The sequence below is a fragment of the Syngnathoides biaculeatus genome, chromosome 12 (assembly GCF_019802595.1).
Source record: "Syngnathoides biaculeatus isolate LvHL_M chromosome 12, ASM1980259v1, whole genome shotgun sequence".
Classification (NCBI taxonomy): domain Eukaryota; kingdom Metazoa; phylum Chordata; class Actinopteri; order Syngnathiformes; family Syngnathidae; genus Syngnathoides; species Syngnathoides biaculeatus.
In genome coordinates, this window is record NC_084651.1 from 13,595,103 (window position 1) to 13,613,993 (window position 18,891).

Genomic DNA, 18,891 nt, shown 5'->3' on the forward strand with positions numbered 1-18,891 from the left:
AAAAGCTTCCTTGCCGCATGTTTGTCTGCCACTGTGTTTAAGTCCAACCTTTTTGATTGGCATAACTGCTCAGTGATTGAGCAGCACTTTGGCAACTGCTCGTGTAATCAAAGGTGGTCTCACAAGTCAGTCAATATGGCAACACTACTGACTCGTTGCAACATCTCTCGGTGGGAATGATTGATACATTCCCTACTATAATAAAACTTACTTCATCACAACCACATTGCCACAAAAACTGAATAGTAAAATGAATACATCTTTAATATTTTAACAATTAAGGTACAGTATCGAACGTACCATCCATTTGTGTACTGCCTATCCTCATTAGAGTCGCCTGTGAGCTGGCGCCTACCCCAGCTGACTTTGGAAGAGAGGCGGCGCACACCCTGAACTGGTTCACAGCCACTTGCAAGTCGCATATAGACAACCATTCACACTCAAATTCACAGCTACGGGCAAGTTCGAGTCCTCAGATTACCCACCATGTTTTTGCTATTTGGGAGGAAATGAGAGTACAGTATTCAGAGAAATACCACACAGGCACTGTGAGAACGTGCGGGCTCCACAAAGGCAGGCTGAAGCCCTGATTTGAACCCACAGCCTCTGAACTGTGAGGCGGATGTAGCAACCAGTCGGTCACACTCCAGTAAAACACAGAAACACAGGATAAATCTGACAGATATTATGAGGTAATATAAAATAGGACAACAAGCAAATAAATTGATACAATTCATGTATCAACATTTGAGGAGATAAAATATCTAAATAAATGATTCAGAAATTATTCAAAAGCTATTTTGTAAACTCAATTAAAAGCTAAACAGATCTTGTAAGTCTTGAGCCTCCTTTTAAAAGCATCAACAGTCTCTGGGAGAATGTTCCACAAGCATGAACCATAATAGCTGAATTCAGAAACTCCGTAGGCTTTAGTTGTAGTTTTTTTTTAATAATTACTAGGTGGACCTCAGGACCGGTGAGGGTTGATAAAAGCATATCAGATAAACATGAACGTCCAAGGTCATTGAGACATCTAAAAACTAGTAACCAAACCTTTAAATCCATTGTTAAACCAATATAATGATCTTAAAACCGGTGTCAGGTAGTCCCACATGACACTACATGAAACCCTCTGGTTTTCGTCAGCACAAGAGCAGCTAAGTTAGTTCTAAAGAAGTGAAGATGTTCTTTTTGGGAAGACCAGAGAGCAGGGCATTGCATTAGCCTGAACGACAGGTGATAAAAGCACGTATCAGCACCTCCCTCTTGTAAATGAGCCAAATGATTGCACATTTTTCTGTGTGGAGAAGGCCTGATCGCACACAGGCCAAATGGTGGATTTAATTGTGCTTTGAGCTCTTCCCACACCGAACACTCCTTCACACCCCTTGCTCTCTTGAATTCTTAGGAACTACAATTGGGTGAAGGCTGGACCGTTAGCCAACATGCTCTGCGTTAGCTACTAGCTACCAGCTAGGTGGCATGGATATCCACTGTCCTTCCACGGTGCAGCTCCGCTGCTTTAGGTCAATCCTCAATCAAATAAGCTACACTTCTGACAAGCATCATTATCGAGAAAGGAGCATGAGGACTAGCTAACCTTGAAATACACTGACTAAGAAAGAGAACAGGGGAAGATGGAAAAGCCATGCTAACTGCAAAGCGAATGTGCATTGTAGGGTATTGGTAGCAAAACACAAGAAGAAAAATTTCTTAGATCGTCGTATTCTAAAGTCTATAGAATAGAACTATCAGCCTGTGAAAAAAGATCCGAGTAGGAAGGCTGTTCTGACAAAGTAGCCACTCCAGATGATCATATGGTTCTTTTTAGATTTAAATGCCACCCCCCCCCAAAAAAAAAAACCATTAATCCTAGCCACATTTAAAATAAGAATTACTATTTTATTATTACTATACTGTTACTAAGACTATTAAGAATGTTTATAAGATGCATCTTCAAAGGGGCTTATCATGTCCTTCTTATTTTTTTTATCTAATGCTGAGAGTTTCTAAAGAGTGTTCAATGTATCTGTGAAGTTAAGGGTATCCATTTTTAAAGACCTATTTAAACAATTTAAGATGCCTCATTCATTAAAAATGGCCATTCGGAGTGAGCGATATGACCTAAAGAGCCACAGCATGAGAATACGCTGTATGTTCATTACATTGACATTTGTTGGCTCATTCCAATCTCTCTGTTATACGAAAATGAAAAACATTGAGTAGAAATGTTTTAAAGGAGAACATACAAAATACAACATTTGTTGGAATGCAGTCCATTGTAATTTACCTGTGATTCATGTATTCCAGTGTCAGTAAACAAATTCATGTTGATTATTTAACGCGTGCCTTGATTTTCTACTTTAAAAAGCAATTAGCAACACAGAATAGCCCTGTATGAAGATGCCTTGCTCAGATTGTATTTTCACAAATTTTCAGAGAAATTCACAGGAACTGAATGAGATCCAAACAAGTAAACAAACATCCCTGCAGGAACGTTGGACCCTGATGGGGACTTTTTGACTCCTGCCTTCTGGAACATGAGAGGCCATTGGTACCTGCAATATGTAAAGCATACTCACCATGCATTTGAGTCAATAAGCAACAGACATCCATCTTGGTGTATTGAGCCCCAAAGGGAGTACTTCCTTTCAGTCTTGGGTAATTGGAGCTTTACATCCCCCTCCACCCCCCACAGACACACACAGACACGCACACATGCACAAACCCACACACGCGCGTACACACGCCCCTCACGCAGGAATTCAGTGATAACACACTTTTTGCAGGGGTTTTGTGCGCTGACCCCACCAAAGTAATAACAGCAAGGACAGATGATTGTATTTTGTCTCTTCTATTTATCGCGCCATTTTATCCGAGAAACATACTTGACAAAACTGCTAACACCTATAGAACGCAGTACAAAAGAGGTTACATTCCCACGCACGGAATCCGACATCGAAATCAGTGATTGCGAAACTGCAACTGTCTGTTCAGCGAAGAAATGCAAAGCAATTTAAGCTAAAAATTGCGCATGCATCATTTGCTCACTTTTCTCTCAGCTTCACAGCACTGATGCACAATCTCCAAAGCCTTTCTGCGACCTGCCACCATTGGAATTTTTTTGCAGGGGGCTGAACTTGGTGCCAAAAAGAGAGGAGAGAAAATGATAGGAGGAAAAGGAGTGGCTAAAAGTCTTAAACAGGTTTACAGTTGCCTGTGAGCAAGTTTCCAAGCAGACCGACCATTTGCATGTCAAAACGGGAACTAACACCCTCAGCCAGCTCACTGCTTATCATGTTCAGACACCTCCTTGTCTCTGTGGCTTCCAGCTGGGGGACAGGAGCCTCCTCAAATATTGAATACGATTACCATGGAGATGCCTGTACATAAACCTCATTGGGATATGTTTGGGAGCAGTCAAGAGGATTTTCACACTTCAAATGTAAGTTATGGTCTCGTCATTATCCGAGCAGTGCTTGTAACTGTCAGAGTAATAACTAAACTGTAATAATAAATAAAGCTTAGAATAAACTCTAATTTGTCTGTTGGACATATACATTTGAATAAATTTTGACCTCAATGTTACACATGAAGTCATCTAACAAATCAATACTTTAGTTTTTTTTTTTAAGAAAAATACATAAATGTATGAAAGTTAGGAATATTTTACCATTACAGTTCTTAAAATATGACCTGGACTATGAATAAAGGATTCTCTTATCGCAAAAGGTTAACCTCCCTCAAAATACATTATAATGTCAAATGTGGCTTTCTCAAGAATTTGTAGCGTTCCTCTGACGTAAAAGGGAGCACACACCCACAATTTGTGACATCACATCATTGACAATTGGGTTGGACCGGTAAGCCTCCCTTCAGAGAGCACAAAATAATTGCGCCCTCACAAATTGCCCACCCCCAAACACAACACCCCCCCCTTTTTTTTTTTTTTTTTTTTTTTTACTTTTGCTTAATGGTTGTGCCCACTTATACAGAGATATCCAAGTAGTTTAAAAACAAGACAACCCCAGCCCCAATAAACAAACAAACAAATTAATATTCTCGGTTAGTGGCTGCCTTTGTAACATTAATAATGTTAACATTTCTATTTCATCACAGGGGGTCAATTTCCTTCCCCCAAAAAATAATGCAAAGGGGACTATTTTGTTCCAGGTTCAAAATGTTGCCAATCTAAAAGCTTTATTCACTTGTTATGCAAGTGTAAAAACAGACCACAGCATGATTTAAATCGATCCAATCAATCAATCAATCAAGGTTGAGCCTTTTGGCTGCTTTGTCTGTATGTACTGTTGAAGTTAAAGTAAACTCAACTTTGTTGGTTTTTAATTGTAAACTGAGGTCAGTTAATGTTGGCGGGTCGATTGTATTCCGACTTCTATTTAACATATTCAATGTCTCAGCGACTTTCTTCTGTAACTGCAATTCCCTGACCCTCCCCACTTTATTTGTCGCATGCTACCATTATTTTTTCTACCACTATCATCATCTGGACTCGTCTACACTCATCCAAACTTTGAATTATAATCGTCACAATTCCTCCAATTTTTACACACACAAGTCTCCTCTCTCACAGCAAGAAGGAAAAATTGTTCCAATGTGACCCTGAGTAAAAATGAGTTTTCTTTTTCTTCTTTTCTTCATTTGTGGCTGCTACTGCTCTGATGAATATAATCACATTGTGAGATCACCAACTATCCAAGTAAAGACAGAGATATTTATATATTCTTTTGTAAATATCTGTTCTTTATTTGACTGATATAGGGGAAGTCAATGTGTTTGAAGAAAAATAGACACGGGCATTTGCTGCATGGGTGGTTAGCAGATCCGCCACACAGCTCTAAGGTTATGGGTTCAAATTCAGGCTCCTGCCTTCCTGTGTGGCGTTAGCATGTTCTCCTTGTGCCTGCGTGGGATTTTTCTGTGTACTTCCGAGAACATGCGTGGTAGGCCGGTTATTTGAAGACTATGTGAATGCGAGAGTGAATGGCCAATTTTCTAATGTGCCTTGCAATTGGCTGATGACCAGTTCAGGGTGTAACTCAACCTATTGACCAAAGTCAGCTGGGATAGGTTACGACATACCCACGACACTGGTGAGGATAAGCTGTGTAGAAAATGCATTGAATTGATTATTGGACAGTTTCTTATTCAGAGCATCTCACATAAAACAGAGATTTGCACATTTCAAAATATTTGAGTTGAACAGAGTCTTCCTGGCTTAATTGTGTTTCTGGCCCTGACTGAGTCTCTTTTGAGATGCAGCTCATTTAAACTCTGAAGACGTTTTCAACTCAATCCCACTGTTGACAGCTAAAGGATAAGGGCATTGTTGAATCATTTGTGTCATCTGCGTATGCATGCTCCTGTCGTTGTTTGATTGAACATGACCTTGATTCAAGAGGGTTAACAGGTTTCATGCGTTTTAATGATGAGGGAGTTTCCCCGAGTCACATTTTCAGCCCACAGAAAAAGCTATGTAAACATATTTTCCATTAGGAGCAATTTAATGACATTTGATGACACGTTCACACAGTGGGAGGGTCTTGGTTACCCAGTAAAAACTCATTTCTGACATTAAATATGGGGTTTAGTTGTCATTGTTACAATAGTACATGAACAGAGAAGTTATCATGAGGATGTCGGCGACTTGTACTGCACGTCCACAATTATTTCCTGTTTTGCTCCTTGGGAATTTTAAAACCATCATGATTGTTTTGTTGTTGTACGAAAACTGTAATTATAGCATGATTACAGGCTGGTTATATTTACATTTGGCTCACGAACAGAACAAGTTTTATTTTTTATATTTGCAGAGTGTAACTCCTGCCATTTGCGCAGAAATAGTAGAGCCAATCAAAATGTAAAAAAAATAAAAATAAAATTGACTTATTACTTGAAAGAACAAAAACACTTGCCACTTGATGACTCATGCAGTTTCAGGGATTATGTTTCCTATTAATAAATTCACACTTTATACTTTCCTACATTTACTCTCCGTGATCCTCTTTCTTTTATTTACGCAGATCCACGGGAGGATGACTGAAACAATGGACTCGACCCAGTTTTCTTCGCTGTCGTCCTTAAGGGGAGAGCATACATCAGGGGATTACGTGCAAGGCCACTACAAGGAGTCTTATCGTCTTGCCATTGATCGCCTCCTGAGTGGAGGCAGAGACAGTTACGAAGAGTTCCTTAAAGGAGAACGCATCGGAAGCTTCCTGTCTGAGGAGGAGCTTGGCTTCATTACATCAAACGCCAAAGAACTTCCGCCTCAGACGCACGTAGAGGAAATTGATAGCACGGCGGACAGCCAATCATCCTCTGGGACCTACTGGCCTGTCCACTCAGATGTGGATGCTCCCGCTTTGGAATTGGGATGGCCCGAGGTCACGCATGAAAATCGACAGACCAATATCGATCTCCTCTATCATCCCCCAAGACAAAACAGCCCCACCATTAAAGAAGTGATTCTAAAAAACATCCGGGATGCGAGACAGGTAAAAAACGAGATGCACCGTTGGATTATTTGATATGATAAGGCATTCACATTAAGCGTGCTGCTCTCGTCTTGAGGCTCTGAGGGCAGCGCTGCCCTCTCACCTCCATCATGCAGCGACAGGGAGTGTCTGCTGATATTTTCACGGCCCGAATCCCGTTTGACAACTTCTCTCGGCAAGAGAGTGTGGGAAAATGCTACAACAACTACATCTACTACATTTTAAATAATGTGAATGACTCACAAATGGTCACCGCTTTGTATTATGGTGCATTGTTCTTGCTATAGACCCCTTTTGGAAGTCCTTGTGTCTGCTCTTAATTACAATCAGATATATTAGAGTGATTAGATATACATGACATGATTCCTGTCCAAAGTTAAAATGTTTGCAAGGGAATAAAATAATTGACACCCTGTCCAAGCACACTCCCCCATCATTCACAAAAGGGCTAAACGACTGACAGTTATACGGCTATGTAGGCTAAAATGACTTATTTTCATTTCTTAGTTCAAATTTGTGGTTTGTGTTTCATTGACACATTGTTCATTGACGCATTGCACATGAAAGATGTGCTTAATATCTGACTGTGAAAGAAACAAATACATAATGTTGTGGACAGCCTGGTTGAGTAGTGGTTAGAGTGTCTGCTTCATGAGGTTTTCTACTGTCCCGAGTTCAAATCTTGGGTCTGTACTGACGGTGTGGAGCTTTTCAACATACTCTGATTCACAGGAAACTACTTCTTCACTTAATTGCAGACAGATTGTGTGTCCTTAGGCTGTGAAAATAAATCTGAATTCTAAATTTGACACACCACAGAGAAGACTGTTGTTAACAACCCACCCAAATTTAAACGATAAAAAAGGTAAGTATCGGTATATACAATGATCCTGAAAATGGTCAAAAATCAAGAGCTTCTCCCCGTTCTCAGACACTTGAGGCATATCTGCTGAATGCACAAAAGCCCCGCCGCACACAATTGTCAATCAAATACCACTACTAGTCCTGGAAAAATGGATGCCACACTGGAAAAAATTGTTGATTTTTAGTTGAGACTTGATTGAAATGTGGTAAACAAAATCTGCATTACAATGATCAAATACCGTCTTAGTTTTAATCCTGGTCAGCCAACTGTTCACGTTTGAATTAAATAAATCATTTATTTTTTTACTTTCCGTAGAATATTTCATTTGTCGACACATTACTACATATTCAAGCTGTTAAAATACTCTATGTCTGTCACGACCCATCGGTACGCAGGAGGACCCAAATGCAGGACTCCGTAGACGCAGAGGCAGTTTGGTAAAAGGGTTTATTCGGTCCAAAGTCGGAGATCAGGCAGACAGGCAAGTGGAGCAGCGGTAATCAGGACGTCAGGCGTAGAGAGCAGGTCCGCGGGCAGGCGGGGGTCGGTACACAGAAGATCGATCAGAGAATATCTGTAAAAGTGAAAAATGGTGAAAAGCAATTTAATGCTACACAATTAATGCTACACGACTGAGAATCACCTTTCTGCCTTTGCAAGTTTTAAACAATTATATTCAAGCAATCTATTTTGAAACAATTCACTATGCACAGCTTTTAAAATACTATCAATATATTACAACACAATACATATCAAGTTTAATTAAAATGACCCTGGGGTAACTGGTGGTATGAGCATTGTCTTGCTAAATGCTTTTCTCCACATATCTTATATTTTGGCCCTGGTGGGTGCTGCTATTTCTCTCGCCCGTGGAGTTAGCAGTAGAGTTCAAGTAGTTGCCTTATTATTTTTAAACCTGGCAGCTTATGACAAGTAGGGCCTCGATGCATCTCATTCAATCACCTCCAATCGACTTGACCTGTCTAAGGCTCCCAATTTTGGTACCAGTGCATGCTAATATTTATTTATTCACTGCATCCTTGCAGGTCATCGCCATCGTGATGGATTTGTTCACTGATGTCGATATACTGAAAGAAACTGTCGACGCCTCCGTTCGGGGAGTTCCTGTCTACGTGCTTTTGGATGATTTTCACTTGAAACCTTTCTTCACAGCGGCGGAGAATCAAGATATAAAACTGAAACAACTCCGGGTAAGGAAATGTAGTCATAAATGTACTTCAGATTATGCATACAGTTGATTAGTTTCAGTGATAAACATGTTCTCATTGTCACACTTTCATCTGTTCAAACTTGTCTGTCATGCATCCACCGAATCAACTTAGTGTGTGCTTACTTCTCTGATTTCTCAATGTCGTCACTCCGTGTGACCTTGTAATTTGCTCTGCTTATGTTCATGGCCAGTGCCCTTGTCATTAGCGTTAAGTGCCCAAAGACAATGGTTCCCAACCTAAAGGACCTTCCCGATTGGGCCAGTGGCCAGGGTGGATGGTGGTTGTGGTGGTGCTTGTAGTGTGTGTGTGTGTGTGGGGGGGGCTCCGGAGATGTTAAACGTTGTGGGGGTACCAAATTGCAGTGGACTGGTGATTGTGGACCAGAGCCCTAAGAGAACAACATAGATAGATAGATAGATAGATAGATAGATAGATAGATAGATAGATAGATAGATAGATAGATAGATAGATAGATAGATAGATAGATAGATAGATAGATAGATAGATAGATAGATAGATAGATAGATAGATAGATAGATAGATAGATGGGCTCCAGCATGCCCGCGACCCTTCTGAGGATAAGCGGCAAAGAAAATGGATGGATGGATGGATGTAAATTTTAGTACAAATGGTTGTTTATTTGAATGTGCCCTGCAGTTGGCTGGCGACCAGTTCAGGGAGTACTTTCACCCAGAGTCAGCAGAGATAGGCTTCAGCATAGCCATGACCCTAGTGAGGCTGTAGAGAAAATTGAAGGATGGATTGTTTGAAAAATAAAATCTCTTAGGTCTCATTAGCCTGTATGTCTGCCCATCAGAGATTCCAATGAACCTTTAAAGTCCGTGAAAAAAAACAAATGCAAATATAGCAGATGAAAGAATTCTTCCCCCGTGTACTTCTCTGAGTAGTTTTGGGGTAGTCTAAAAATATACAGTACATATTCATGGCATTGACCAGAATTAGCGCAAAAATGGTTCTTGGACTACAATTTATCCTGTTGAATCTCCAACTGAGATTGTTGCTTTTCAAGTATAATGCCCTTGAACATTACATACAAATATTACAAATAACATACTTGTTGTTATCCTGCAGAGAGAAAAGGAAACTCTTTGAATACTGAGTGTGCTTACACAGACATTAACATTCAAACCTGCATTGAGTATCTGCATCTGGAGCCACACACACTTTGGTTTTTTGCTTATGCCCCACTGGAAATGAATTCAATTTATATTAACGACAGTGGAACAAAAAGGTCAGCCATAACTTTGCACAGTGCAGTGTAAAATTAGCTGATATTATATAGACAGAAATCTCAATTAAACCCTTAGCCACTGCTATGAATGGGCACCCCTTGGTCTAATAAACTATGGCTTCAAATCCAGCAGGTTTTGAGAGCATTTCTTGTGCACAGCCCTATTCTGGTAATTTTAATTTGATTCAGTTTCTTATCAATGTACTTTGTTTTGATAAGATATATTGTTTGTTGAGAGCCATTGTTGTGCTGAAAAGAGAAATTTGTCTCTTTCCCTTTCTTTATCTTTCAAGACTTGATTGGTACCAAAATTGAATTTGTGTGTTTTTTTTTAAAAAACCTTTTATTATTTTTACTTTCTGCTACTCAATTTGTACAACCAGTTCACGATAAACTAAAAGAGCCACAGTCTCCTGGGACACTTTTCATGATATTTTTTTTTTCAACATGCATTGTTATAGCCAAATAAAAGCTCAAACTTGATATTCAATGCATTTACCCATGTGCTTTTTAGAGACTTGAAACACTGTGAGGAATTTGTAGCCCTGTGAAAAAAAAGAAAACGTCAGTCAATGGCTACGAGGGACAAAGAACATCACTCTCTTAATTTCAAAACAATATTCCCAACAAGGAAATAAGGGATAACGATTGAATTTCGTTTCCATGCAATAATCAACCCTCTATTTACTCTGCATCTACTGTTTTACCAGATGCTCATAACTCGCAAATTAAATCTACCAAAAAGTTAACCACTTTATAATAAAACTGAAATGAATGAATAAATAGCTATTGTTAAAGTCCCTTGGAAGGGGCTATAAATAAATTTGTTGTTATTATTACTGTATTGTGTGACCCCTGCATGAGAGACATATTGGAGCGGAAAGGGAAAGCGTTTTGGAATGAAGTGATGCTGTATTTGCGATATCTGGGTTAATGGTACTCTATTATTGTACTGCACAGCCAGCCAGTTTCTTTTGTCAATTCAAGCTCAATTTCTGGTTCTAGGGTTATTCACTATCAACTGTACCCTTCAGTTGCACCGTCACAAAAAAAGCTTTTGAAAAAGCAAAACATACATGTGGCCTCTGGATGCTAACAGAGCTGAAGTCTCCAATTAGACATCAAGTAGGATAACGTTTTGAAGTTCTTTGTCGGACGTTCTTCTCTAGCAGAGATAAAAGGTCTTCTGATTGATCTTCAACTCTACATAAACCGTTCCACCTATAAAAAAACATGGTCTTACACGAGGAGTTGTCTATTTTAACCGTAAAAAAATAAAGAAGAAAGTGTTGTCTGCAACCAATGGTACCCTTCTTTATTCTCACAAGAGTTACTCCAGGCTACAAAACACACATACTGTACATACTGTACGCATACATACTGCGAATCCTGATAAAGTGCACATGGCAAAATGAAACAATGTGTGCTCACTTGCTGTGTAGCCAGTGACTGACAAATTGAAAATATGTATTTTATGAAGGACTCAAGCTGACTTGATGTTTTCTTCTCTTTTTCCCAGAACATGAGGGTGCGCACTGTGAAAGGTGAAGATTATCTGTGTCGGTCAGGGACAAAATTTAATGGAGTAATGGAGCAGAAATTTATCTTGTTCGACTGTCATACAGTGATTTATGGCTCTTACAGGTGAATACAACTCATGAATGTCATGCTCTGACTCAAACTGTGATGTTAAACTTTGCGTCCTTTAGATATCATGAGCGAAGATTACAAGGCTTTACACGATGAGGATTTTTGGGGCCGATCACCAATCAATTAGTTTTAAAAAACGAAAACCAATCAACGAGATGGGGCAAGGATTCTATTTACATAACCTATTCATTTATTGTATTTACTTGTGTTCTGCATACTAGGAACATATCTTCAAAATTATTCTCTAGCATTTTATACTTCAAAACACAAGACAGGTAGAAACAGACAATGACCCCTAGGGGGCATTCAACGATTGGCCACTGAAATACTTTACGTCAAATCAATATTCCATGACAAATGGGTGCTAACTTACTGTGACAAAATTAATTCAACTGCATTTACAAATGCTGTTAATGACATACTGTAACTTTGTCACTGTAGTGCCTATATGGACACGTGTTGTCCAAAGTTTCCTCGGGTTTGGGTTTTCCTTCCCCTCGCCATGCTGCGTTAATTGAATGCGGCATGCTCCTCTTTGTGGGCATTCTTCAGGTCCCTGATCAAATTTGTTCTGGCAAAGGATTTAGATGACGTTCCCCATGATGCAATTTAATTGTGCATAGAATGCAAATTATTTCTGAGTTCTCTGAGACATTGCAAAATAGTCCAACACCAATGACCTATTTTTTTTTGGCACAAAGAAAAAACTATTAGCCGTCAGATAGTTGCAGTACTATGCCACAAGACACATGACAAGGCTGAAAATAAACTAGCTTTCAATGAAGTCGTTGATCAACCAATCAGCACATTGGTATATGTATATATATTGATTGGCTGATTGGCTGTCTCATTGGCATCACAGTTCTGAGGTCCCAGGTTCAATCCCGGACTCGACTGTGTGGAGTTTGCATGTTCTCCTCGAGCATGCGTAGGTTTCCTCCAGGCACTCCGGTTTCCTCCCACATCCCAAAAACATGCAACATTAATTGGGCACACTAAATTGCCCCGAGGTGTGATTGTGAAAGCGACTGTTATCCGTCTCCATGTGCCCTGGCTGGTAACCAGTTCAAGGTGTACCTGGTAGACTCCACCACTCCCGTGACCTCCGTGAGGATAAGCGGCCCAGAAAATGCATGGATGGATAGTTTTCAAAGACAGGAAAAGTGGGAATTTTGAAGTTCGCTTTTCAAAAAACGGGTTAGTTTTTCTCCTTGAGTCAAAAAAAAACATTCCTACTTCACGTTTGTGTCTTTTTCATATAGGTTTCACAACGTGATTATTTTAAAAATATTTTACTCAATCTTCCCCAAAATTTGAGACTCGTTGGATATATTCAAAACCTGCTTTCCGCTTGCATTTGAAGGGCACCGTCTTTCCGAATGAGTGACAGGTGGAGAGATTCACTAAGGATGCTGAGTTATAGTGACGTCGCGGTAACTGAGGCGGGAGGGGGACGTGGATTATGTCCAACAGTCCAACTGTGTGAAAGTGGGTTGATTCGGCAGGAACGGCTCAATTGGTTCAACCCAGTTTGTCTCTATGTGCCCTGCGATTGGCTGGCAACCAGTTGAGGGTGTACCCCGCCTCCTGCCTGACGATAGCGGGGATTGGCTCCAGAACTACCGTGACCCTTGTGAGGATAATCTAGAACAGAAATAAAACAGACTCAAAAACATTTCTCAATAGATTTGCTTGGATTGTACACGTCTCTCGGAGACAGGCAAATGTTGTATAGTAATTATAATAATATTAATAATGATGCAGTACTGAATTTAAAATTAAACTCACAATATTGAATGTTTACATTGTTGCAGGGGGTAGGTTAATTTGACTTTAATGACTGAACCATGTTTGGTTTGTTTTTTCACAGGTTCACTTGGTCGTGTGCAAAGATTAGTTTGAGCATGGTTCAGGTTATCACAGGCCATCTGGTGAGGACTTACGATGAGGAGTTTAGAACACTGTATGCGAGGTCGACTGTGCCAGCTGAGTTGTGCCAACCGGATCAGTCGGTCCTCTCTAGTGGACACAACACAACGCTACAAGGTTGGCCAAAATATTCTCCTCATTCCACACAAATGATTGATCGACGTGATCAGTTAAGGCACACTTTGGACTCTGTCTACCGGAAGACCTGTGAGAGGAACCAGTACGCAAGAGACTGCAACGACAATCACTTTTTGCCTGTGATTGAACATGACATTGGTTTGCAGAACCACATGTCCAAAATTCAGTCTGCAGAGTCAATTAACTACTTCAAAAGGCATAGCTACGCCGGGGAAAGACATGATGGACAAGCCCCGCAGAATGTCCGAGCCAGAGCAAGCAACTGGAATATTTGCCGGGAAACAGGAATTGGAAAGAACAATTACCAAATGGATAATAATTATTTAGTGCCACAGATGTACAGGAGTCAAAAACTTCGCCAATCGTACAATGGCAATGACAAACAAATTCTTTTCATGCAGCAAAACATGCCAACGCTGAAAAAAACATCCAAGTCATTCATGCGTACACTGAGGATCGAGTCATACCTCCAAAACCCTGATGTGCCATCTGGCGAGCCATCTGACTACTTGGACCAGTTTGAGCCGCCTAACAGCTATATGCAGGGAAGAATGAGATCTTCCCTTGTTCTTAGGTCCTCCATACTGGAGCAGATGGAGGCAAACTCACACATAAACAACACACCCTCTGTTGACAGCCGCTCAGCACTTCACAACCCTTTGCGCTACTCTTCAATGCAGTGGAATCCAAAGGTGCCACCAGAGAGCAACAGACTAAACAATGAAGAATTCATGTTGAAGAGGAAAAGCCTACAAATTTTGGATGATTACAGCAGTGGGAAAAACTCGTACCCATCTGCATATGCCAGCTTAGGTAGAGTCAAACGTGGGCAAGTCAATACAAACCGTGACATGCTAAGTGACAGTTGGCACAAAAGGCACAGTGTGGCAGATCCAAGATCCAACACTGCATATACACAGGACTCCTCAGGTACCATTTATGGAGCCTTTGCTAGGATGCAAATAGAAAGAGGCTCCGCTGCAGTCAACATGAAGCATAGTGCATATGGGTCAAATCTCAATGAGGATCAGCGATCCGTCTCTCATTATGATGTCAAGAGCATGACAGACACAAATAGCCCGTGCACTTCTATTTGGCAGGAGCCCCCTTCCAGAACTCTGTCTGCTGCAAGCCTGGGCGTAGACCACATGGATTTGACGACTAAATCCAACAGACTGGGCTCTCAGAATTTTCTGAAGAAGAGTACCAAAAAGATAAAGTCATTCTTGAACATACCAGACAAGAAAGAGGATCGAGTTCGAGGTGTTGAAACTTCAAGTGTGACATCAGAAGACAGCACAGACACGATTAAAGCTGAGGATGAGAGTTGGGTAAAACATCACCATAGCAACTCGTCCCAAGGGCATGATCAGAACCACCAGACTGATGAAAACTATTCCAAACCAAGATTCAGAACTGAGGAGCACCGACACACATCTCCAGTTTCTTCTTCTTCTGACACAACATCACAAAGTAAGCTTGACATTGGCGACAAAAAGAAAAGCCCGGACATTGAGGTACTGGGCTGGAGTAAAGACCGAAAAGCAGACAATCGCCTTTACAGCAGATTTGAGCCTTTTTGTTCCATTCAAAAGAAACAATCTTCATACTCTCCATACAGCTCTATGGAGAAAACTAAAAACCCGCTTACTGACCACACCCTTTCCCGACTTGGGAGAGGACACCATGAAAATAAGATTGAGAAATTCTTTCATAGAGTGGGCAACCTCATTCACAAGACTAAATAGTGTATTTCAACAGAGGTAATTTATTATTTGGGGCCTGTTTGAATTTCTTTCCCCATCCCTGTCACCAAGGGGTAAATTCTGAGGTTGGGGATTCCAATCCGGGCCTTGCTTTGTGGAGTTTGCGTGTTATTAGGGATCCCACTTGTGTTCTACGCAAGTAAAAACTTACTGAAAAATGATTAGGATTAGCTGCAGGACACGCACGGCTGCACTGTGATTGGCAACTGAATTTCGGGAGGGAATGCCCGACTGCTTCCAGACAGGAAATGAAGTGTGTGATTTCAGTGTGGGGGTGTTATTACGACTCTCACTGAACATAACACACTTGACTGTTTTTATTTTGTACAAATATGACACATAATTGGCATGGTCATCTCTTAACCCTTTCGTACCATGATGCAGAAGCCAATCATGCTGCAGCAGGGGATCTTTTGTCCAGAACAGTGGGATTGCTAACACTGCAGGGATTGCACGTTTTCCCAGTGGTTGTGTGGGTTTTATCTGGGTAGTCCACTTTCCTCCCATATTCAACAATCTCTCTAAATTTTCCATACATGTGCCAATGGTTGTTATAGGTATGTATAACTGGAAAGAACATGCAAACTCCACACAGGCAGGGCCGAGATTTGCCTGCGTTGGTTTCCTCCCACATTCCAGAAAAATGCATGCCAGGTTAATTGAAGACGCTAAATTGCCCGTAGGTGTGAATGTGACTGCAAATGTTATTTGTTTGCCTGTAATTGGCCGGTGACCAGTTCAGGGTGTAGAACGACTTTCTCACAAAGATTACTGGGATGGATTCCACCGTGCCCGTGACCTGAGCGAGGATAAGCAGTACAGAAAATGGATGGATGGATGGATGGATAGTGTCAAGGTCAAAGTTCCCCGGGACTATGTCAACATAGTGCCAAAGACTTTATATAAAAGTAATTGTGGCACATTGTATACATCTTAACACAGGCAGGATACAGTATATCACATGAGATGTTTTGGAAAGATAACCTTTAGTTTTTGTATGTACAGTAGGTCCGTACTACTTTGTTTATATTGGAGATGCTTCCAGCCAACTGTTTACATTAGGACCATTTTTACTGTGCACTTATGCACTATACTGCACATTTACATGTGACAATACATTTGACAGGAAAATATAGCAGTTACCTGTACACAACGCGTACAAACTTGAAGTACAATGTTAACCAAACTTATGCAAATAAGACCGAGGTCAAATCAACCATTGCTGGACAGCCATTCCATGAGGATTGCATCAAAATGCATTGCCTTTATGCTAATAAATATGGCAATAAGTGTAGCTTTATAAACATACTAAAGGACTCAAGATATACCAAATGGAATCATGAACGGTCAGTCACCATCTATACTGCTCTGGTCCAGGGTGCAGTGTTGCAGTATTTGAAAAAATAAGTTCTTATAAATGTTTGTCTGCTGTTTTGAATTAAATTACAAGGGAAATGTGTTCAAGAATTTGTGAATGGATCCCAACAAACTGCATCTATTAAAGCTCATTGCAGGTTTGTCATTGCGACTGTTGTTTTTCATCATTATTGTATTATGTGGACGCGGTAAACTGAATTAAAATAGACATGTACTTTGCATTCAATCCAGGGTGTATTTTGCCTTTTTCAAGAAGTCAGCTGGGATAGCGCTGCAGCTCCCCACAATCCTGAATGAAACGAGGTGCATAGGAAATTAATGGATGAATGTACTTTACATGAATACATTCCAGTCACCTATCTGGAACTTTGTTCTATGCTCTTGGAAATGTAAAGTGTAATGACAATGTCAATTTAAAGTGACAAATTAAGCCCAATACTTAAGCAGTCTTTCACTTGTTCAATTTCCTTCCTCCGTACCTGCTTGGATTTTTGCATGAATTAGTCATAATAAGTAATCTGATCTGCAATAAATCACAACAACAGACATTTTTTTTTAAACTAAAAACACACAATGATAGGACAATCATATTACCGAATACAACATTTAAACACCACAGCCAAGGGTGGGAAACATGAACCAATTGGTTGAGCTTCATTTGGCCGCAATAGCCTCAACCCAACATTTACGTAGACAGAAAGTTACAGATAAGACCATTTCACTTCCAATATCCGGTCATGCTCCAGCCCACAAATCTGGTCGAATTCAAGACTTTGACTGGGGCACTCCATCCGGTATATTTTCTTCTGTTCAAGCCATTTAGTTGTTAAATTACTTCTGTCCTTTGGGTCATTGCGCCACCGATCACCGAGGCAGCAAAGCAGTCCCAAAAGCACGATACCCCCACCACACTTCATAATCGGAATGAGGTTCTGACCTTTTCAAAATGACATCACAAAAATGTCCGGGTCGTAACAGACCACTGATGCCAGTAATGAGTCACTCTCCTCTTTTCCAATACTGATGGCTTCCTAACACAACACACTGCGTTTATCCACACTTGGAAGCAGCAATCGGTTTGCGTGTTTTTTTTTTATTTACCTGAAAGGCTGCGTTGTATACAGTAGGTTATAATACCCAATATACGTTAATCACACCTTAAAAATAATATATAAAATATTTCGTCACGCCACTCTTAAATTGTGACTGCCCATACTTTGACATTGCAGCCCACTTCTAACTTGCGAAAACACCATTTGGTGAATTACAGATGTTCCTGAGCCCATGTGGGAATATCTTGTATACATTCATGCTGATTTTGAATTCATTGCTGCCTGAAGGATCAAAGGTCATGGGAATCCAATTTTGGTTTTTACTCTTTACCGCTTTCGTGCAGAGATTTCTTCATACTTTCTGTATCATTTCCTCATATTAGGAATATTATATTTATCTTGAGACATCTGAGCTTTAATTGAGATTATTTTTTGCTACCTGTATTTACCATTATGAACACAAGGGCATCAGAGTTTAAAATGTGCTTTAGTGGGTGAAAACATGTTTGTAAGGAAGCGTATTGCTGCCACCCCCCAACAAAAAAGGTCGCTATCATGTTAAAATATTATGACGTGATAGCGACCCTTCTGTATGTTTTAAAGTTTTTTCTAACCAGACTAAAAGTGGTTGAGGTTACTAGAAAGGTGAACAATTCAGTTTAGTGAGTTCAGTGCACTGAATAATCTGTTCAGAGTTACAGGGGTTTGTGTTTTGCCAAGTATGTCGTCCGTGTATATTTTTATGAAGGACAAAATTATAAAATTGTATCTTTTTCATTAAAAACATCTCAGAATTTTGTTTTTTTTGGAGGTGTGGGGGCTGGAAGGGAAGAATGGAAGAGACACACAGAGAGAAAGAGAGAGAGAGAGAGACAGAGAGAGAGAGAGAGAGAGGAGAGAGAGAGAGAGAGAGAGAGGAGAGAGAGAGAGACAGGAGAGAGAAAGAGAGAGCGAGAGAGAGTGAGATACAAGAGTGAGAGAGCCAGAGAAAAGGGATGAACAGCAACATCAGCTTCATACTTGTTAAGTGAGCAAGTGGCCACGGTGTCTGTTGGCAGTGCAGTGTGGTCAGACCAGCCTCTATTTGTAAAAGTCAACCTGAAACCAGCCTA

General features: G+C 40.4%; 1 protein-coding gene across 1 annotated transcript; it reads left to right on the forward strand.

Annotated features, from left to right (window-relative positions):
• Nucleotides 1-6,050: 6,050 nt before the first annotated feature.
• fam83b (family with sequence similarity 83 member B) lies at nucleotides 6,051-16,910 on the forward strand. The gene is made up of 4 exons (XM_061837036.1): nucleotides 6,051-6,518; nucleotides 8,430-8,594; nucleotides 11,387-11,511; nucleotides 13,388-16,910. Exons 1-4 carry the CDS (start codon nucleotides 6,057-6,059, stop codon nucleotides 15,330-15,332), a joined length of 2,697 nt encoding a protein of 898 aa, XP_061693020.1. The 5' UTR covers nucleotides 6,051-6,056; the 3' UTR covers nucleotides 15,333-16,910.
• Nucleotides 16,911-18,891: the final 1,981 nt, after the last annotated feature.